At 47.3% G+C, this 20505-nt stretch overlaps 2 protein-coding genes across 2 annotated transcripts in view; one reads left to right on the top strand and one right to left on the bottom strand.

The window, feature by feature from the left end:
* Positions 1 to 1259: 1259 nt before the first annotated feature.
* LOC117097957 (cytochrome c-like) lies at positions 1260 to 1639 on the bottom strand. Its single transcript, XM_033236519.1, has one exon. The coding sequence runs from the start codon at positions 1575 to 1577 to the stop codon at positions 1260 to 1262; it is 318 nt and encodes a 105-aa protein (XP_033092410.1). The 5' UTR covers positions 1578 to 1639.
* A 13418-nt stretch (positions 1640 to 15057) lies between these two features.
* Positions 15058 to 20505, top strand: part of LOC117098079 (SH3 domain and tetratricopeptide repeat-containing protein 1-like) — a 23306-nt gene continuing 17858 nt past the window's right edge. The window contains 3 exon segments of the mRNA XM_033236561.1: positions 15058 to 15254; positions 16746 to 16998; positions 19855 to 19917. Coding sequence (XP_033092452.1) covers positions 15058 to 15254; positions 16746 to 16998; positions 19855 to 19917 — 513 coding nt within the window.

Genomic DNA, 20505 nt, shown 5'->3' with positions numbered 1-20505 from the left:
GACTTCCCTGGAAACCGAGAGTGCACCCAGGGCTCTTCCTGCTGCTTCCTCTACCCCTATATTTTGCTCAGCTCTCTAAATTTGTTACAGCTCCAGATAAGTTCTAATCCTCCTCCTGTGATCTGGACCTTCAGGTTCCCCAGTAAGGACTTGTTCAGGAATGGACGTTCCCCTCTCACACTTCGGGCGCTCACGGTTGTTTGACTGTCTTATGGAGCCTGCAGAGGCAATCCACTTCTTTCCAAGGGTCTGTGGATTCTCTTGGCTTTCCCGCTACGTTCCTGCCGTATTTCTTGGAGTAAAAGTTCACAACGTGAGTCTCCACATGCTGCTATGTTTGTCTAAATGGGAGTTGCAAGTTAGTCCTGCCTCCTATCTGCCATTTTTTTTTTTTCACGTTCTTTGGTTTTCTTTTTAATTATCTTTAGTCTTGCGATCACCCATAATTTTAAAATTTGGGTATATCTACACTACTTTAATCCTTTTAAGTTGGCAAAACACCATTCCCAATCACAAATACACAGTTCTACAGTTTTATGTTTCTGAATGGCTGTTTAAAGACAATCCTAAATTATAACTTAGTTTGACTTAGACTGTAAAGAATTCAAGAGTGAAGTTTAACTTGCTACTATTTTAAAAGCATGTGACCTTATAGATTTGTGAGATGTGAGAAGTGAATAATCTTTAATATTACACATAACCATACTAAAATGCTTTTCAATAAGTAAAAGGAACCATTTTAAATACAGGGAATTATAATTAGATTGGCATCAGTAAGGCCAAAACTCTAGACATTGCTACTTTATTTATCTTCAGCCCTTGCCTTTAAGAGGCAAATGAACACAAAACACAGGTGAATCTTGCTGGGTTCTGAGACAGTGAAGGAATTTCCCCAGTATTTAAATATATTCACATGACCAGCTATATAAATCTAAATATAAAATCAATCTCCAGTAAGTTTTAAGATGGCACTCACTGTCTTTGTGAAAAGTTGAACATTACTAACAAAGTCTGATCATATCTTTAGAAGGGGTAAACAGTGATAGCATTTACTGAATTGGAATTACTATTAAAATTCAAACACTGAACATATTCATTTAACCACAAGCCAGTCTTAGTTTTAAATCAGGACTGCCCAACAAAACATTCTGTCAGTCGTTCATGACCTGAATTCTGGTGTATGAGATCTATTAAAGTACGGTACACATAAAAAAGTCATGAGACATTTGTTTTGTAATAAAGAAGACAGTGGCCAATTATCACTCCTTAGTAGCTTTTCTGAGATAAGCTATCAAGTCTGCCCTTTCTTCCTTCTTCCTAATGCCGACAAAGGTCATTTTTGTTCCGGGGATGCACTTCTTGGGATTCTCCAAACACTCCATCAGTGTATCCTCTCCCCAGGTGATGCCTTTGTTCTTATTGGCGGCTGTGTAAGAGTATCCAGGGGCCTGACCTGTCTTCCGCCCGAAGAGACCATGGAGATTAGGCCCAGTCTTGTGCTTGCCTCCCTTTTCAACGGTGTGGCACTGGGAACACTTCATAATAAAAATCTTCTTGCCTTTCTCAACATCACCCATGTTTAATTCTCTTTTTAGTCGTTGGCACAACGAAGATTCCCGCTCCAAAGCAGGACGTCCCCACTCTCTCCCATATTTTTTTTAAATGACCTGAAGTTTATTCTCTTGACTTTGAAATGCACAACACCTCTCATTAGCTGCATCCTGCGCTGCGCAGCAGATGTCAAGGAAACCCACACACCTGCCTGAAACTTTGCACCCCACATAGTCCCCACACCACCCTAACCACCTCCTGCCCTCCCCTGGGTCCTGTTGTTCCAGCTCCCCCATGCACAGGTGGTGCGGTGTCAGTCTCTCTGGACCTGGCTGGTCTTGCTGATTCTCCTGTCCCAACTTCTGATCTCCAGAGGCCAATGCTTCATGTTCCTGGGTCCTGATGTTCAGAGGAACCCCATCCAAACACCCTGTGAGCCCACTCCCTGCTGGGGCAGCCTTCTGTGCTCTGGCGCCTTCCTAAAGCACACGGAGGTCTGCGTTCTGGAAATGTTCAAGATCGCGTCAATCACAGCAGTGGTACAGACAGCAGATGAGGCTCCCCGGGGGCTGGCAGGGTTCAAATCAGATGATTGAAGAAACAGAGAAGCCTGCATCCATCCTGACGGAACAGTGAGACTCTGTGCTGGAAGGAGTGGTTCAATCAGCACCTGCGTCTATCCAGGGCTGTGCTTGGGATGCCACCTGCAAACCATCGGGTCCTGACACCCACAGGGAAGGCTGCATCCTCAGCCGGGAGGGGACACGTTCTTCTGAGCTGAGCCCTCCCTCCCATGTGAGGACTGCTTTCTCTGAGGTCTTTAGTTTTCTGCACCAGGGATCTGTGTGCTGTGTGTAAAACCTGCCTCAGCACAGCCCATCCTCCCAGCACCTCCTACCCCTCCAGCTGACTAGGGTCGCCTGCCCCTCCTTGCCCTGAACCAGAATTATTTCTCTGGTTCCTTCCGTTGGGTAGACTATGTCAGAGGGAAGACCTGGGGCTCAAGGGCTGCTGTTCAGATTCTTTTGTCCCATGGGGTGCTCCATTGACATGGTGTCCCCACTTCAAACACTGCAGACAGCTGTGAACGGGAAGAGAGGAGAGACCAAAAGCCCTGCTTCTCTCCCTGCACTCAGGGTGTCCTGGGGGCTCTCCTGTGGGTTCAGAGAGGAGCCCTGGAGCAGACTCTGGGAGCTCCCGTGGGGATGCCGGGGGCCGACCCTCTCGAGGAGCTGCCATCATCTTCCCTCAGGTTTGGTGATTACCAGATGTAATCAGATGGAATCACTCTGACAGAGCGGATCCTTGTTTTCAATGCTCGTGGGCAGCCTGTGTCCACCTGTGTCAGATGGAAGGGGCGGAGCGGGTACAAGGGACTGTGTCTGCTCCCCCACCATGGTCCAGACAAGCCACGCAGTGGGCTGAGGCGGAAACTGCCGAATTCATAAAACTTTCAAAATCCAGTCTCACTCCCTTGGCTCCAGTTCATGAATACAAACCATGCATCCAGCCAAGGACTGTTATCCAGGATCTACAAGAAACTCCAACAACTCAATGGCAAAAAACAAGTAGTCAGATTTAAAAATGGCAAATGATCTGAATAAACATTTCTCAAAAGAAGACATACAAATGGCCAACAGGTATATGAAAAAATGCTCGACACTAATCATCAGGGAATTGCAGATCAAAATCACGATGAGACACCAGCACGACCCCCACCAGCAGGACGGCTGTTATCAAAAAGACAAAAAGTAACACGTGCTGGTGAGGAAGTGGAGAAAAGGGAACTCCTATACACTGTTGGTGGGAATGCAGATTACCACAGCCTCTATGGAGAACAATGTGGAGATTTTTCAAAAAACTAGAAATAGAGTTACAAAATGATCCAGCAATCCCACTGCTGGGATTTATCCAAAAAAAAAAAAAAAAAAAAAGGAAATCAGTACATTAAGGAAATACCTTATCCCATGTTTATTTCAGCATGATTCACAATAGCCAAGATATGGAATCAACCCAGGTGTCCATCCACAGACTATTGGATAAAGAAAATGTGGTACAGATAGAAATTAGAATACTACTCAGCCATGAAAAAGGTTCAAATCCTGTCATTCATGGCAGCCTACATGGAACTGGGGGACATTATGTTAAATGAAATATGCCAAGAATGGAAAGAAAAATATTGCTTGTTCTCATTCATATGTGGAAGCTAAAAGAAATTTGATCTCACGGAAGCAGAGTAGAATGGTGGCTACCAGGCCTGGGAAGGGTGGGGGAGAGTGAGAGGGTGGTTAACTGATCCAAAATCACAGCTAGACAGGAGGAATTATTTTTAGTGTCCATAGCACTGCAGGGGTCTACAGTTAACAATATTTTCAAGCAGCTAGAAGAAAGAATTTTCAATGTTCTCAACATGAGGCACTCATCAATGCTTGAGGTGGTGGGTATGCTAATTACCCTGATTTCATCACAATACCCTCTAAGTGTCAGCACATCACAATGACTGTGTGCCATTTAAATGAAAAGAGCCACCGTGCTGGACACTAGGGGAAGAGTGATGTCCCAGTGTGAGATGGCAATGAAGGACAGAGTTAGGAAAATAGAACGGGCCACTCTAAACAGTTCCGAGGCCAGGGCACTTTCCACACCAGCAAAGAGCGGGGAAGGGAGGTGACAATGGGCAGGGCCCCAGACTACACGCCTGGGAGGGGTGGACACCAAGACTGGCCTGCTCTTCCTGGTCACTGAGCTGCAACCTCCAGTGTCTTTCCTGAGGCAAAGAGAGGGTGGGGGGGCCTCTCAGATTCAGATGGGGAGGATTTGGAGCAGGCAGCAAGGCACTGCAGGCCAAATACAGATGCAGCTCAGCCCCCTGCCTGCCTTACTCCCCATCTGCACTGTCCCTGCTGGTCCTTAGCAGCCTTCAGTCTCTGCTTAATCTGATTCCTCCTCCTGTCCCTCCCTCCATCCTCCTCTCTCTTCTCTCCTCCGCTGCCTGCTCTCTTCTTTAGCTTTGGGGGATGTTTTTAAAACTCACCCTGATCCTCATATTGAAGCCCAGGGACTTTTAGTCCTGGCTGCTCATTGGAATCCCCCAGAAGGTTCTATGACCCCCTAAATCCAGACCCCACTTTCGGAAACTATCTTGATTTAATTGGTCTGATCCCAACTAAGAGCCTGACGCAGGTGCTTTTGTTTTGATTCACCAGTGACCCTAGTTTGAAGCCGGTGTTACGAATCCCTGATGCAGTGAGACGTTTGGGGTCTGTCCTTGGGACCGTGGGTGAGTTTGCCTCAAAAGTGCATTAGCCGTTCCTGTATAGAGGGGTTCTGCAGAAGGCCTCACGGTGTCTCCCTGCCTGGAGCGCTAGAACTCGGCCCAGTTCCCAGCTAAGAAGTAGGAGCGCCACACACCTCCTTTCCTGCCTGGGCCTCTGTGGGGGACTTCTCTGATCCCCTCACAGCTGGCTTGGATTTGCCTTGGATTCTCTGTGGGCGGCTCTGCCTCCTCCCTGTCTGTATCTTTGGGTGGTGTGACTTCCAGGGCTGTGTGACCTCCTGGGCCTTGCTCCGCGATGGACGTTTCCTGGGACACCTCAGCCTCAAGGAAGGGCTGTGCCTCACCAGGCTCCCGCCGTCACCCTGTTCCTCTCTGCTCTCATGTTCCATGCAAGCCAGTCCCACATCTGGGATGCCAGGCGGGGACGTGAGTAGATGGCAGGTACAGCGGGCAGTGGGCCAGCAGATCTGGGTTCCAACATGAAAACAACTCACTTTTAACATAATCTTTTCTTAAAGGCCCCAAACACATCTGCAGGCCAGTTAAGGGTTGCTGGCCACAAGTATGCAACTTGCCTTAGCCCTTCCCTCCCTTAGCCTTATGAGTTCAACCCATTTGTCCAGCACCGACTGTAAACCAGGCATGTTGTGGGCTCTTGGGGTAAAGGTGGGACTCAGCAAAGGCTCTGCTCTCCTGGACCCTACAGACGACAAACCAATAGCAACAGGAACGGTGCCAACGCTGTGCACAGGGAGGGGACCTGATGGGGGTGAGGGTGGGGCTTAAGGGAAGGCACCTCTGAGCTGCCTTTGGATTGAAATTGAAATTAGAGGAGGGAGGAAATGGGGGAATAAAAAGTGTAAACGCCGTGGGGCCACCTTAGCGGCCCTTGGAGAACAGTGGCCAGGCCCTGGCCAAGGAGCCCTGAGCCCAGGTGGAGTCTCAGCCTTCAGGGTGGCAAGGAGACCTGGGGTCTACCCCTGTTTCCCACGCATGCCTGGGAAAACTTCTGGGGTTTATTTCCGGGGCAAGGTGAAGCCAGCGAAGGGTCTGGGTGGAGGAACAACCCCTGACTGTGTTTTAAAAGCTCACAGCCAAAGAACACTGGGACAGAGCAGCCTGGTAGTCAAGGCCAGGCCGAGGTGGCTTGGGCTGGGACAGCTGCGTGGGGGAAAGGATGGAACAGGGGGCACTTGGAAGCAGCTGCATGGGGGATGAGGAGAACCAAGGGACTGAGGATGACTCTGTGTCCTGGCCTGAAAAATTGGGTAGACGGACAGTGAGGCCATTTGCTTGCCAGAGGGCGCAGTGGGGTGCGGAGAGGAGGGCATTGGCTACTTTCAGCTGAGTGTCTTCTCATGTCCCATGCAGGTGCAGGAAGCACAGGGGAGGGGCCGGGGCCAGGCAAGGGCTGGTGAGTGAGCCTCAGCTGCAGGACTGGACAGAGTCACCTGGGGGAGAGGTGGGGCGTGAGGGTGCCTGGAGGCCAAGAGGAGACACTGTTCCAGAGGCGAACGCTCCATCACCACTGAGGCCAGCAGAGAAGTGAGCATGGGGGCCCTGGCATGCTGGCCTGGGCTTCCTAACTGTGGGGTACTGCCCACAGGGCCAGAGGGAAACATTTAGGGGCCCTAACCACACACAGGACCTTACGACACTCTCCTACATGTAACCCAAATATTTATATCTATATTTTGCAACAAGACAAATTTTAAACTATGGTTTAAAAAATCTCCCTGAATTTGCTGATTACAAACCTCTTGGCAAGTCTGTCCAGGCTGAACTTTTCTGCATCTTCCTCTGCTGCTGCTGTTTTGCCCACTTTTCAAGTGCTTAGGACACGTACCCAGTCATTAGTCAGATTAGAGTGGCTGCTTCTAAATTAGTCCCTTGGCCAGGACCACCTCCCTCTGTAATAGAATTGTCTCAGGTGCCTTAGATGGCATCCTCAGCCCAGAGCGTTAAGTCTTGGTGGCATCACAGGCCTTGGCCACCCACCTAGGGCACAGCTCCCTTGACTGACCCTTCTCCACCCCCTAGGCACCTGGACTCAGGCCATAGAGGGCCACTCACCATCACCTGGCTATGCCTGGCATTCTCCATGTCCTTGCTCCAGTGTCTGGGTGTCTGGGCAGACTTCCTGGTTCACAGGTGGAGCCTTCTTGCTGTGTCCCCACGGGGCGGAAGGAACAAGGCAGCTCACTAGGGCCTCTCTTGTAAGGGCACTAATCTCACCATGAGGCCCCACCCTCGCAACCTCATCACCTCCCAAAGGCCCCACCTCCTAACACCGTCACCTTGTGGGTGAGGTTTCAGCCTAGGAATTTGGGATACTTGAGCATTCTGCCTGGAGCATTAACCACATATCTTCCCCGTGTTTGCCAAGGATGTGTCCTGAGACTTTAATCAGCCCTAAAATTCTCCCTCTCTCTAGAGAGTGACCTGAGCAGTGCCTCCGGCAGCAGCCCAGCCCTCAGCTGTTCATCCTCCAGCAGCGCAGCCCTGCCCACCCTCGGGAGGAGGAGGGGCCCGGAGCTGTCACCTGCGGCCTTCTCTGTGCCACAGCCGAGCTCTGCATCCCTGCAATGCTCCACAGCTGCACGGCTGCTCAGTCACTTTGCACAGTGGCTCCTAACCCCATTTGCAATTTTCCCTCCGAGACCCTCACAGCAGCTGGGGCCCCCTCTTCAGGCCATGGGTCCCTTCTTCAAGAGTCAAAAACGAGAACAAGTCGTCTCTTCCTTTTTTTTTCCCTCCAAGCTTGCGGAGGCAGCAGCTTCCTCTCTGGTCCCCAGTTAAGGACCTTCTACCTACGGATTCCCTACATCAATTCCTCATGGGAATTCTCCGTTCCAGTAGCTTCCGTGGCTTCTTTCTCTTCCCAGAGCCTGTCAGATGACCACGCGTGGCTTGTTGAAGCCACAGGTAGATGAGGACGTTGGCAGAAACGGCCGCTGTTCTTCTTGCTTCCCAAAGGGCAGAGATACCTCGAGTCACAGGAGGATGAGGAAGCCTCTTCTCTCACCCCTGGCTTCATCCGCTGGGAGCTGGTGACTGAGGGAGGCTGGGTTGCTCTAACCCTTCAACACGGATGAGGGGAAAGGGCCAAGGAACCAACTCCTCAAACTGCCTGGTTGCCAAGCGGTGTCCCAGGCAGGGGACAGGTTCCGTCCTGCCAGCAGCTGCGCGCGCGGGGCCGGGGCGGGGTCTCCATGCGGCAGTCTCTCCGCCCCACGGCAGGGGGCGCTGTTCCCGAGCGGGAGAACCTCCCGGCGGCCGGAGCTTTGCTCCCGGGACAGGAGCTGCTTCGGAGCTTTGAAAAGGGATTTAGAACAGGAATTCCCTCAGACTCGGTAACAGTAGAAGCCGTGTGAGCGGAAGAGCATCTTCAGGGAAAACGTGTGAGACATGGGGGAGAGGAAACCTGACTCCAAATAAACCAAGAACACGGCAGAAGTTAAGGAGCTCACAAAAGCAGTGAGAGGGGAGCGAGTCGCCAGTTCCTATAAATAAAGGGATCAGCGGAGCCCACGGCTGTCTGGCTGTGAAGAAGTCTAAAAACACCTGTGGATTCGGAAATTCGGGGCCCTCGGGGAGCCACTCCTTTCAGTAGGACAGTCAGTGCAGAAACCAGATTTATACACATGGATACCCACATCTGTACACGCTCTAGTTTTCTATTTATGTTTTAAATTTTAACTTTTTATTTTGATATTTAAAGAGTACACACAAATGTAGAAAGGACTGTGTAATGAACTCCCCCGTACCATGTACCACCTGATGAATAATTAGGTGGCTCATGGCTAATAACTATTGACTTGTGACTCAACTTGTTTCATTAGTTTCTGCCTCTCCCCATTCTCTATCTCTCTTTCTCTTTGGATTAGAGTATTTTCGGGCCGTCCCAAAATATATAATTGTATGTAACTGCTGTGTCTCTAACGGATAAGGGCGTTTTAAGAGCAGCAGAGGCAGAGTTGGGACAGTACCCAGAGCCACAGGGAGAGCTGTGTCCTCAAGCAGCACCTCTGATTGCTCAGCTATTTTAGAAGCATGATCAAATATGTGACATGAGAAGCAACATTTACCTTTCTACAATGTGGCTTCAAGGATAGATTGGTTTAAACCAAGCCTCCTTTACTTTTATAAATACGAAGAGAGGCACACTGACAGGAAATGAGACAGGAAATGGCGCCCCCAGCTAACGTGTGGGTTGGGTGAGATGATTCATTTAACTTGCTCAGCATGGTGCCTTCTGGGGATGTGACAGGACTTCATGTTGGGGTTTAAAAACATGGACTTCTTGGAGCTGTTGGTTGTATGTTCTTGGGAAAGTTACTTATGCCTCAATTTCACCTGCAAATTGGGGTTAATAATGCTTAAGCTCACAAGGTTGTTCCAAGGATAACACAAGAGGGTGCATGTAAAGAGGTGGGTGCAGCACCTGCCATGTAAGAACTGCCCAGCCTACATCAGCTGTGATGATGATGGGTGAAGACACCCCCTTGTGAATTTCTGTGCTCTGTAAGGCCCCCCAGAAGCACCTTGTACGTTATTATCACACAAAAGGCCTTTTCCTCCACTTTCACCCTACGCAGAAATAATATGTAAGGCCCAGACTTGAAATGTAGGCTGTCATTTTTTTTCCTACTCGAAAATAATAAAATGAAACATTTCTTCTTTCTTTTTATTTCTAGTGGACCTATATATGTGTAAGAATGGTTTATTACTCTCGAACTTCTAAGTTAATTTCAGGGGAAAATAGTAACTCCTTCAAGACTCTAGAGCTTCCTTTAGCCAATTAAACATCGCGATGACCCATCTAAGAGAGTATGAATAGGCTGCTTATGAAATTTATTCTGCCACCCAAAGATGATAAACTTAAAGAAGTCCCTTACCCAGACACCGCATAATAAAAGAGCTGAAAACCAAACATAAGAAATCTTAAAATCAACCAGAGGAATCAGCAGGGAGCAAAATCCAAAGGAGTGTGGATTCACCTTCAGGAGGAGTCCTGGAGGCCTCGAAGCAGCAGAGCAGGCCCAGAGCGTGGAGAAAAAGCGTTATGCACCTTGAACTTTCCATCCAGCCAAAGTGTCTTTCAGCAATGAATGTGAAATACAGACAATCTCAGATGAAGACAAACTAAGAATTTATTTCCAATTTACCTATGATAAAAGAAGAGCCTCAGGAAACTTCAAGCAGAGAGAAACAGTAACAGGATAATCTGGAACTTCACGAATGAAGGGAAAGTGACAGAAATGATAAATATCTGGGTGAATAAAACAGGCCTTTTTCTCGATGCGTATTATGAATGAAGGCAGCATCCATAACACTGTGGTGTTTTCAGCCAACGTAGACACTCCACAGAGGGGAAGGCACGGGGACCGCTGTGGAAGTGGCTTCTGTGTTCCACATGAAACAGCAAAATATTATCCTCAGTAGACTGTGAAAAGTTAAACCTGTAAATTGTAATTCTTACATGAACCACACACTCACACAGCTGTGCAAAGAGATATAAACCAGACCCCAAAAGACCCTTAACACTGAATATTAAAACTATTCTAAGAATCCAAATGGAAATATAAAAGGGGAAATGAATGAAAAAAAGTAAGGCACAAACAGAAAACAAATCATGAAATGACAGACTTAAATCCAAGCACTCCAGTAATTAAATTAAATATAAATGGCTTAAGCATATCAATCAAAAACCAGATGATCAGATTGGATATTTTAAAAAGACCGAACTACACTGCCTCCAGGAAGCCTACTTTAAATATAATGATGTATGGGGATGAAAAGATGCACCACATAAACATTAATGATAATAAAAAAGCTTCGGTGGCTGCAGAGACAAGATAGACATTAGAGCCAGGAAGACTGTGGTTGGTGAAGAAGGACACTGCATGGTGGCGAGAGGTCAGGTTCACAAGCAGACACTGCCATCCTGAGTGTGCACCTGACAGAAGAACTTCAAAATACACGAAGCAGAAACTGGTGGCACCAAGAGGAGAAATGATGGATTAATAACTGTAGTAGGTAGTTGAAGTCTTCAACACTCCTTTATCAGTAGTGGTTAGAACTAATAGAACAGAAAATCTTCTAGAAGGAGGATAAAGAACTGAACTGCATCACCAACCACCTGGACTCACTTGACATGTGCAGAACACACTACCGAGCAATAGCAGCACACACGTTCTTCTCAGGGGCACGTGAAATGTTTGCCAGGGTGAATGATACCATGGGTCATTGAAAGCTCTAACAATTTTATAAGATCTGAAATCATGCAAAGCATACTTTTGACCACAATAAAGCTAAACTAGAAACTAATAACAAAAAGGTATTGGGGAAACCTCCAGCTACTTGAAGGCTAAATGACAGACTTAGATAATCCATAGGTCAACTGGACATTTCAAGGAAATTAGAAAAAATAATTTGGACTGTATGAAAATTGGAAACAGGAAAACAATGAAGAAAGAAAATCAATGAATTAAAAACAGTTCTTAAAAATATCAACAAAACTGGTAAATGACAGAAAGAAAAGAGAGAAAACAAATGGTCAATATCAAGACTGAAAGAAATGATAGCATTATAGACACAACTGACATAAAAATGACAGTAAAGGACCACTATGAACAACTCTTTGCACCTAAATTTGACAAATTAAATTAAATGGCCAAGTTCCTTAAATGCCACACACTATTAAAACACACCTAACGAGAAATAGATAAACTAAGTAGTCCTATATCTGTTCAAGAAATTGATTTTTTAGTTGAAAATCTTCCAAAACTAAAACTCCAGGTCCAGATGATTTCACTGGAAAATTCTACTAAACATTCAAAGAAGAAATATCAGAAACTGTATACAGTCTTTCAGAAAATAGAAGAGGAAGGAACACTAACTTATTTTATGAAACCAGTCTAATCTTGATCCCCAAACCAGAGAAAAAAGAGAAACTACAGACCAGCAGCCCTCATCACCATCCATTCTCAACAAAATATCAGCCAATCAAATCGAACACTATATTAAATAAATAATCCATCACAATGAAATGGGCTTAGCCCAGGAATGCAAGGCTGGTTCTACTTTTGACAATCAATCAATGCAATTCACTATATTAACAGACTAAACAAAAACTATGTGATTTTGTCCACTGATGAAGAAAAAGCATATGACAAAATTCAGCATCTAGTCATGATAAAAACTCTCAGCAAACTAGGAGAAGGGAATTTCCTTAACCCGATAAGGGGCGTTTATTTAAAAAAAAAAAAAAAATTCACTACAGCTGATACCATGATAGCGACCGAGAAGGGTTTTCTCCTAAGATTTGGAACAGGTCAAGGGTGTCCATTCTCACCACTCTTATTCAGCATCACACTGCAAACCCCAGCTAGCAAATGGAGCAAGAAAAGGAAATTAAAAGGCATGCAGTTGAGAGGAAAAAAAACTGTCCCTGTTCATAGATGATGTGATTATTTATGTAGAAAATTCCAAGTAATGTACAAAAAAGGCTGTTGGAACTAATAGGTATGCTTAGCAAGGTTTCTGAATAGAATGTCAACATTCACAATTAATCATATTTCTGTATACTGGCAATGACCAGCTGGAAACTTAAACACATAACCACACATACACACATATGTAAACACACACACACCATTTATGATAGGGACAAAAAATGGTTAGGTATAAACCCAACAAAACATAGGCTTTATAAGCCAAAAACTACAAAACACTGATGGAAGAAATCAAAGAATATCTAAATAAATTGAGAGACACATTGTAAACTGGAAGACAGAGCTACTTATTTGTCAATATTATCCACATTGATCTCTATGTGTAACACAATTTCAATACAAATTCCAACAGAATTTAAAAAATAGATATAGGCAAGCTCATTCTGCTATTTACATGAAAGGCTAAAATAGCTAAAATAATTTTGAAAAAGAAAAAAAAGTTGGAGGACTCACACTGCCTGCCATTAATACTTAACATAAGGCTACATTAGTCAAGACAGTGATATTGACAGAGGGACAGAAACATGTATCAGACGAACAGAATAGAGAACCCAGAAATCTACATACACGAATATTGTCAAGTGGCCTTTGAAAAGGGTGGAAAGGCAATTTGATGGGGAAAGGATAGACTTTTCCACAAATGGTGTGAAAAACTGGGCATCCATATGCCAGTACAAGCAAACCAACCATCTTGCTCTAAACCTCAAACCTTCTACAAAAGTTAACTGAAATTGAACTACAGAGCTAAATGTAAAACATAAAACTAAAACTTTAGGAGACTTTATAGGAGAAAATCTTTGTTGTTGGGGTTAAGCAAAGGATTCCCAGATTCAGCACCGAATTCATGATCCAGAAGAGGAAAAATTGACACCTTTAACTGTATTAAAATTAAAAGCCATTGCTCATGAAAGCCATATTTAAGAGAAGGCTGGAAGAAACCAGTTGCCAATCATGATATCTGACAGTACAAAAAGAGTTCTCAAAACTCAACAATAAGAAAATAAACAACCCAACTTAGAAAATGAGCAGAACGTTGGAAGAAACACTTCCCCATAGGAGTTGTAAGGACAGCACATGAAAAAATGAAAAAATTGGGAAGAAGATCCGTTATTTGAGCTGAAAACATGTCCCGATTTATTATTAGTCATATATTAGCCTAAGAAATGTTTGTCCTCATTGTAGACTGTCGTAATTTTTCCCAACAATAAATCTTTATGATGCACCTACTGTGTGCAAAGCAGACTTCTTGGGCCAATCCCACAGAGAAATCCGGTCATTCTCATCAGCCGCTGGCATTATTTTCCTCTGCAGTTGTGGACGCTTTCACCTTAAAATCCTCTTAGGATGTGTAGTGGGAAGAATAACGGCCCCCACAATGTTTGTGTTTTAATCCCCAGATCCTGGGAATGTGTCTCGCACATGGCAAAGAGAGATTCAGGCAGCGGGAATTAATGTCACCAAGCGCCGGCCCTGAAGTAGGGAGCTGATCCTGGTTGTCAGAGTGGCCGCTGTGATCCCAGGGCCCTTCACCTTAGGAGACACCCACAGCAGAAGGGCTGTACTGACCGCTGCTGATCTGAAGAGGGAGGACGGGCCGTAAGCGCAGAACACAGCGGCTCCTAGAAGCTGGAAATCAGGAGTCACCCCTAAAGCTTCCAGAAGGAGACAGCCCTGCCGGCACCTTGATTTCAGCCCGTGAGACCATTTCTGACTTCTGGCCCATAGAACGCTAGGACAGACCTGAGTCTGTGTCACCTGCCATAGCAGCCATCAGCAGCTGACATAGGTGTCCCGTGCTCTGCCCACTGGCTCTGGGGTCCCTTGGGTGCTGATGAGAAGTGCAGCTTCCTGGACCTCACCTGTAGGGGCTGAGGGACCCCAGAGCCTGCCCTGGCCACCTCCCAGCCTGCCCACATGGCTGGGGCACTGCCCCAAACACCCTTCGTTCCAGTCCCCTGCAGGGCTTTCCAGGCAGCAGGCTCCCAGGGAGCAGAAACCAAGGAGCAGGGGCAGTTCCTATTTCTTCTGTCCTAATTAGAAATCCAGCCTTCTTCTGGGGCCAGGTGCTACGGCCGCAGTCATCTTGACTTCTCATCAGCTTGTGTACTTGAATGAGATTTGCACAGCACCAGCCGTTAGAGGGCCGTGGATGGAACGCGGGTGGACTCTCCATTGCCTCCTGACAGCTTCATCCTGGGAGGGTCTGTCGTGACCGCTCTCAGGTGACTGTCATGCTCATCACGTTAAAAACGATCTCCGTCCCCCTCTGTCACCTTCTGCACGCCTGGCTGCAGGACTCGAGGTGGGGGCACAGCACGGCTGACAGATGATGACGCTTGACTGCGGTGCTGACAGACCAGCCGGGACCTCGTGAGGGAGGACCAATTACCACCTCATCCCCTCAGGGAAAAGCCCCTCAGCTGCATGTGGGGGCTCATGATAAATGAATTGGAAGGAAAAGATTGTACTCTGAAGGCCATATTCCAAGGATTCGTGTCAGCAGGTTGTAATTAGTTAATTAAATGTCCGGCTGGCGGGATAGCCCCATGCGGCTGCTCACGAAACAAGGGCAGAAACGTCCTGGAGTCTGAGTGCAGGGCCGCAGCCCACACCTCCCACCACATGAGCCCCTTTTCCAGGGAAGGTCACTGGGAGATTTGGGAAGAGTCTTTGGGGGTGTTCAGTGTCTAAAGTCACTGCAATGAAAAGGACATGGAGACACCCGTGATCACAGAGCTCGGGGCGGAGCAGGCAGGGATGAAGAGGATGAAACCATGGATGCCCGAGCGGAGACTGAGGGAGAGGGTGAGGGAGACCAAGGAGAGGGCAGGAAGCTTCCCAGATGTCAAGGCGCCCAGACTTTCTTTTCAAAATAGCTTTGAGAGTGAGGCCGTTGCCCTGGCTGTTTCGTGCGTGTAATAACGATGCGTCCAGCGCTCCCGACAATGCGTGAGTTGATGCTGAACACGTGCTGTGCCCAGTGGCATGAGCCGAAACCCAAACCCCTCCCCGCACTGTGTAGCTGCCCTGAGCCCAAGCCTCCCGGAGTCCCAGAGCCCGCCTGTGGGTGATGCGCTTACACCTTGGGTCTCCCTGACTCATAAAGGCGCTTGGGAAAGGACTCCCGTGTGGACGCCCCTGTCTCCCTCACACCCCTGCTGCCTGCATCGAATCCTGCCCACTTAGGTGCACCCTGAGGCCTTACTCAGTTCCAAGTCCTGCTCCTCACACCTCTGTCCAGCCACGGAATTCCCAGTGGAGACAGCAGTCACAGAGCACTGGTCTCCACACCACCTGCTCTCCTCATCTCAGTGACTTAGAATTAATTTGAGGCTGTGCCCCAGCCACGTGAGCAGGCCGGAAAGTGGCCAGCATGGGCTCTGGGGTCCCTTGGCCCCTGCACAGTGAGGTCCAGGAAGCTGCTCTTCTCAGCAGGCACCCAAGGGACCCTAGAGCAGGTGTGCAGAGGACCACACGGAAAACCCTCCCAGGAGCACCAGATGCCTGTGCTGGCTGCCAATGGCTGCTGTGGCAAGTGACACAGACTTAGCCACAAGTGACACGGATGCACTAGCCACAAGGATCTTTGAAATATGCAGATTAACTCACCCTACTCTCCTGCCCCAAACCATCAGCAAGTTCCTGTTGGTCCTGAGTAAAGCTGCCCTCTTCGCCTGGCTGCCAAGTCTCGGTGCTGCTTGCTGCCCTTCTCTCCCAGGGCTTCGCCATGCCCACTCCGTGCCATGCCCACATCATGCCCACACCACAGCATGACCACACCCCGCCCACACCACACCCACTATACCATGCCCACACCACACCACGCCCACACCACACCATGCCCACACGACACCCACTCCACACCATGCCCACTCCATGTCACAGCCACTTCACACCATGCCCACTCCGTGCCACACCCATGCCCACAACACACCATGCCCATGCCCACTCCATGCCATGCCCATGCTCACACCATGCCCACTCCACACCACGCCCACTCACGCCCACTCCATGCCATGCCCTCTCCATGCCACAGCCACTTCACTTTTTTGCACGTCCTCTGGTGTCCCAGGACAATGCCCACCTCAGGGCCTGGCACCATAGCTCTCCTGCTGATCTTCACCTGCTGATCCTGTTTACTAAAGAATATGGCACTCCTCTCCCGTATTCTCCAATTAGTTTCTCTGTTGATTCTCCAGGGTTTTCCAGAACAATCATGATGACATCTGCAAATAATAATCATCATCTTTTCATTATCAGATATTATTATTTTATTAGTAAAATAAATGCTGAACAGCAGAGAGCTGCCGGGCACGTGTCACATGCATCAGCTGTCGAGGGCGAGGACGCTGTGTCCCACTCCCGCCCCTCTTTGCTGAGCACTGGTGACCTTCATGCAGAGAGTACACTATTGGAACTAGTTCTCTTTCTGTGGCCAATGAAGAACGTGAAGAAGCAAAATCAGAACTTAGCAATGAACTTCCTCACTGGGAAGACCTGGTCCCTGGGAAGGCGATTCCTCTCATGACAAAGAAAACACCCAGGTGGCTTGAGAGGAAGGAGAAAGGCCGCATTCTCCAGGGACCCAGAGAGTTCCAGCGAGGATGGCTGGGCCACGTGGGCCCCAGGCCTGCCCGGACCCCAAAGCAGAATGTACTGCAGTCCTCCTCTGGCAGGGCCATCTTTATCTCATGTATTCTGTAATCTTCGGAAATTCGGAAAAAAGATGCTCCTCAGGGAGTGCTGATGAAATGTGTGAACCCAAAATACCTGAGGCAGGTCTCAGTCAATTTAGAAAGTTTATTTTGCCAAGGTTGAGGACACGCCGTGACACAGCCTCAGGATGTCTGGTGATGGTGGCCGGGGCCCAGCCTGATTTTATACATTTTAGGGAGACATGAGACATCAATCATTATATGTATGATGTACATTGGTTCTGTCTGGAAAGATGGGACAAGTCAAAGCAGGGAGGGGCTTCCAGGTTATGGGTAGATAAGACACAAATGGCTGCATTCTTTTGAGTTTCTGATTAGCCTTTCACTAAATGCGCAATTTACAGGAAAAGTCACGTGTGCCTTATTCTGGCTGAGTGACTTCAACAGGGCGGAGGAAGCGATCCGAGCTGCGTTTGTCTCATGTGAGCAGAGGGATGACTGAGTTCTGTCTATCCTTCATCCACGAGGAATTTCCTTGTGGGCAAATTGTGAGGGTGGTCCGTAGCTTGTTAAAAATCTTCTTAGCCATCTTGTTTAGGAATAGAATGGGAGGCAGGTTTGCCCAACACACTTCCCACCCTGACTTCCCTTAGGTTTAGTGATTTTGGGATCCTGAGATTTATTTTCCTTTCACAAGAGACTGCAGGTGTTACTGCAGTGTCTAAAATACACTATTGTATATTCTGAGTGGACTCAATTCATCAATTGAATTTACTAAGTCTTCAAAAGTGAGTAGCAGTTTGTCACTGATGGCAGCCCTCCTGGCCCCGGGGAGAACTGATGTCTTTTAGGACAAGACTTTTATCCCACACCCTTTGGCTGTCTTCCTAAGCCGATACTTTTTTGGAGCTACAGCAGTCAGTCTCAGAAAACCAAGACAGTTCCCACCCTATTTATTTTGTTTTACTAGAGATTAATCTGACCAATGGGAAGCAATTGTCAGCTGACACTCAATAGATGCTCATTTATTTAATTGTACTGAATAAAACCTGAGGTTGACTCTTCTGAACTCTGGAAGACGAGATACACATTTTTGGGGAAGAGAGCTCTGCCTCTCCTTCCTTCCAGCTGCTTCCCACTTTCATGGTCTGCTCTGGTCTGGTGAGTCCCTGCATTCCTTCCCCATTAGACCTGGACACCTTCCCAGCGGCCCCTTGAGTTCACTACTTCTGTTCTTTCAGTGGACTCTTTGCCAATCCCAGTGCTGCACTGAGTTCCCTTCTAAGTCTCAGCTCCTTGAGAAGTTATTTCTGACCAGGTGAGTCTGTAATTATTTTCCTCTCTTTTGAATGGTTATACCAGTTATTGTTTAAACCACTCCTTTGGAACTTAAATACTACACTAAATCATAAAGTATATATTTTATATCTGCATCTGCCTTTCACATATCCCCAATAATACTTTCTGAGAACAGGGACTGTCATATATTTTGTTGAATAATGTATTACTTTTCTCATCTCAGAATCTCAACACACATTTGAAAATTAATCGTGGATTAACTTCAGGTTATTTTCGTGGCCATGCTGTTCCTATGTTCGCCTCTACTCTCAGTTAGCTCATTTCTACTCTTTAAATTTATCTATTTGTGAGACTCTGTGATCCTTCCTAATGGGACGGATCTACTAAAATGGAATTATGAGGTCTAGTCCAAGGAGAGGAGTGTAGCTATCTTAGGTTGTAGAGTTATCTAATCACCACTAAGTCTGACTGGACCCCCAAACTCAGACTAACCTTGTGCTGGCCATGTGATGGACCAGTCACACCATCACCTTTCCCAAGAAAAGAGGTGCTAGCTGCGCCCAAGGTGCACTCACTCCCGACCTTTGGAGCCCCTCTGGGAAGGAAGGGGTCCCTGCCCGGGCAGGCTCAACGAAGCCACCCGGAAGCTAGCTACCATACCTCTTGAGGAAGCATCCGGGCAACCATCCTTCTCCTCATTAGCCACTCTGCACCTTCCACTCATGTGGCTCAAGGATTACTTAGAGGCAGTTGCCTGGGCTGCGTCCCCGTCACTGTTCCAGCAAACGGGAAATGACAGGGATCCTGGGTCTCCCCATCTCCTGCCTGGAGAACGGGAATTCTCCAGCTAAGGTGCCATTTTGGCCTGGGTTGCACGAGATCAGGCTGTGGGTTTAGGGGATGCAGAGCCGACATTCCTAGGTTATCCTCTCTCAAGACAAGTGGGATAGGTGGTCAGGCTCTTTATATAATTTATAACCATAAAGTGATTATTTCAATGGCTATAACTTCACAGTGATGACTACCTAGCTTCTGACTTTTGAGGCCATTATTTCCAAGTCTGGGCAAGACTGCAAGTGAAGGAGGCTAGCTTGTAGCCAGTGAATTGCCTTCACACTGAGTGGACCCTCCATCCATGTGGCTAGAAACTATGTCCCAAATCGCGCTGTATCGGATCCTGGTTTCTGGGTAGAGAGCCGACATTGTTTAGTGAAAGGTTTAATTCCAGCTGAATCGTCATGGGACTGTAGCCATGGTTTTGTGTCATTGACATCATCGACTTAGTATGTTAATGAAAGGGTTGGCGTGACAAGGACATATGAAGGTGATGAGCCTTTCTCATCAATAGTGACTATTTCAGATGCTCCTAATTTTCCTTAGTGGGCACATAGTTCTCAAAAAGTTGAGTGTAACAAGATCACTGTAATGCAGCCATTCCACGTGCACAGGGCAGCTCCATCTTCTAAGAGAGGTTTGATGCTGAGAGAAATTTGACCTGGAACATGGTCTCAGTCCCTCCTTCCGTGTTTTCAGGTCTCTTTTCCTCCATCCCCAGCGCAGGACTGTACTGATCCAGAGCCACATTCAGCTGCCGCCACAGCAAGAAACACCCACGCATGTGAGAAAGGAAACGTCCTGGGGCGTGGGTTTCCCACCAAAAGGAACGGCAGTGTCACTCTTTAAGAACGATGTCTGGCTTCATCCATGTCCTTGAAGAGGACATGAACTCATTCTTTTTTCTGGCTACTAATCTGCACATTCTGCACATGTATCCCAGAACTCAAAGTAAAAAAAAAACAAAAAAACAACGTCCAGCAGGATTAGAGTGATGTCTGTACCTGCTACCATGAGGCCAGCCAAAACAAAACCTACAACAATACCCGAGGCCAGCCAACACAAAACCTACGATAAAAGTGAGAGAAGACAAAGATGTGCAAGACTGTGTACTTTACCACAGAAACCAGGTGGAGGCAACCGCATGTACATAGCTAGAATAAAATAGGCAAATGCCATATTATGCAAATGTATTTTGGAACTCATTGAAGACAAAGCACAAAAACAGAATTTTAATATGCAAATACAAACTAGTGTTATAGAAAATATTTGCATGTGTGCTGAAAAGCCGACAGATTTAGGGTGTGGTAATGGAAAAAAACAGACCCGATAAACTTGCTTGTCCCCCACAGGATCCCTGGGACTGACAGGT

Source organism: Trachypithecus francoisi, unplaced genomic scaffold, assembly GCF_009764315.1.
Source record: "Trachypithecus francoisi isolate TF-2019V2 unplaced genomic scaffold, Tfra_2.0 Lachesis_group15, whole genome shotgun sequence".
Taxonomy (NCBI): Eukaryota; Metazoa; Chordata; class Mammalia; order Primates; family Cercopithecidae; genus Trachypithecus; species Trachypithecus francoisi.
Note: the sequence above shows the minus strand (reverse complement) of the source record. Positions and strands in the feature narration are given on the sequence as shown.

Bases quoted from the DNA above. Each gene is read 5' to 3' on its own strand.
- LOC117097957 (XM_033236519.1), bottom strand. From the start codon at position 1,577: ATGGGTGATGTTGAGAAAGGCAAGAAGATTTTTATTATGAAGTGTTCC.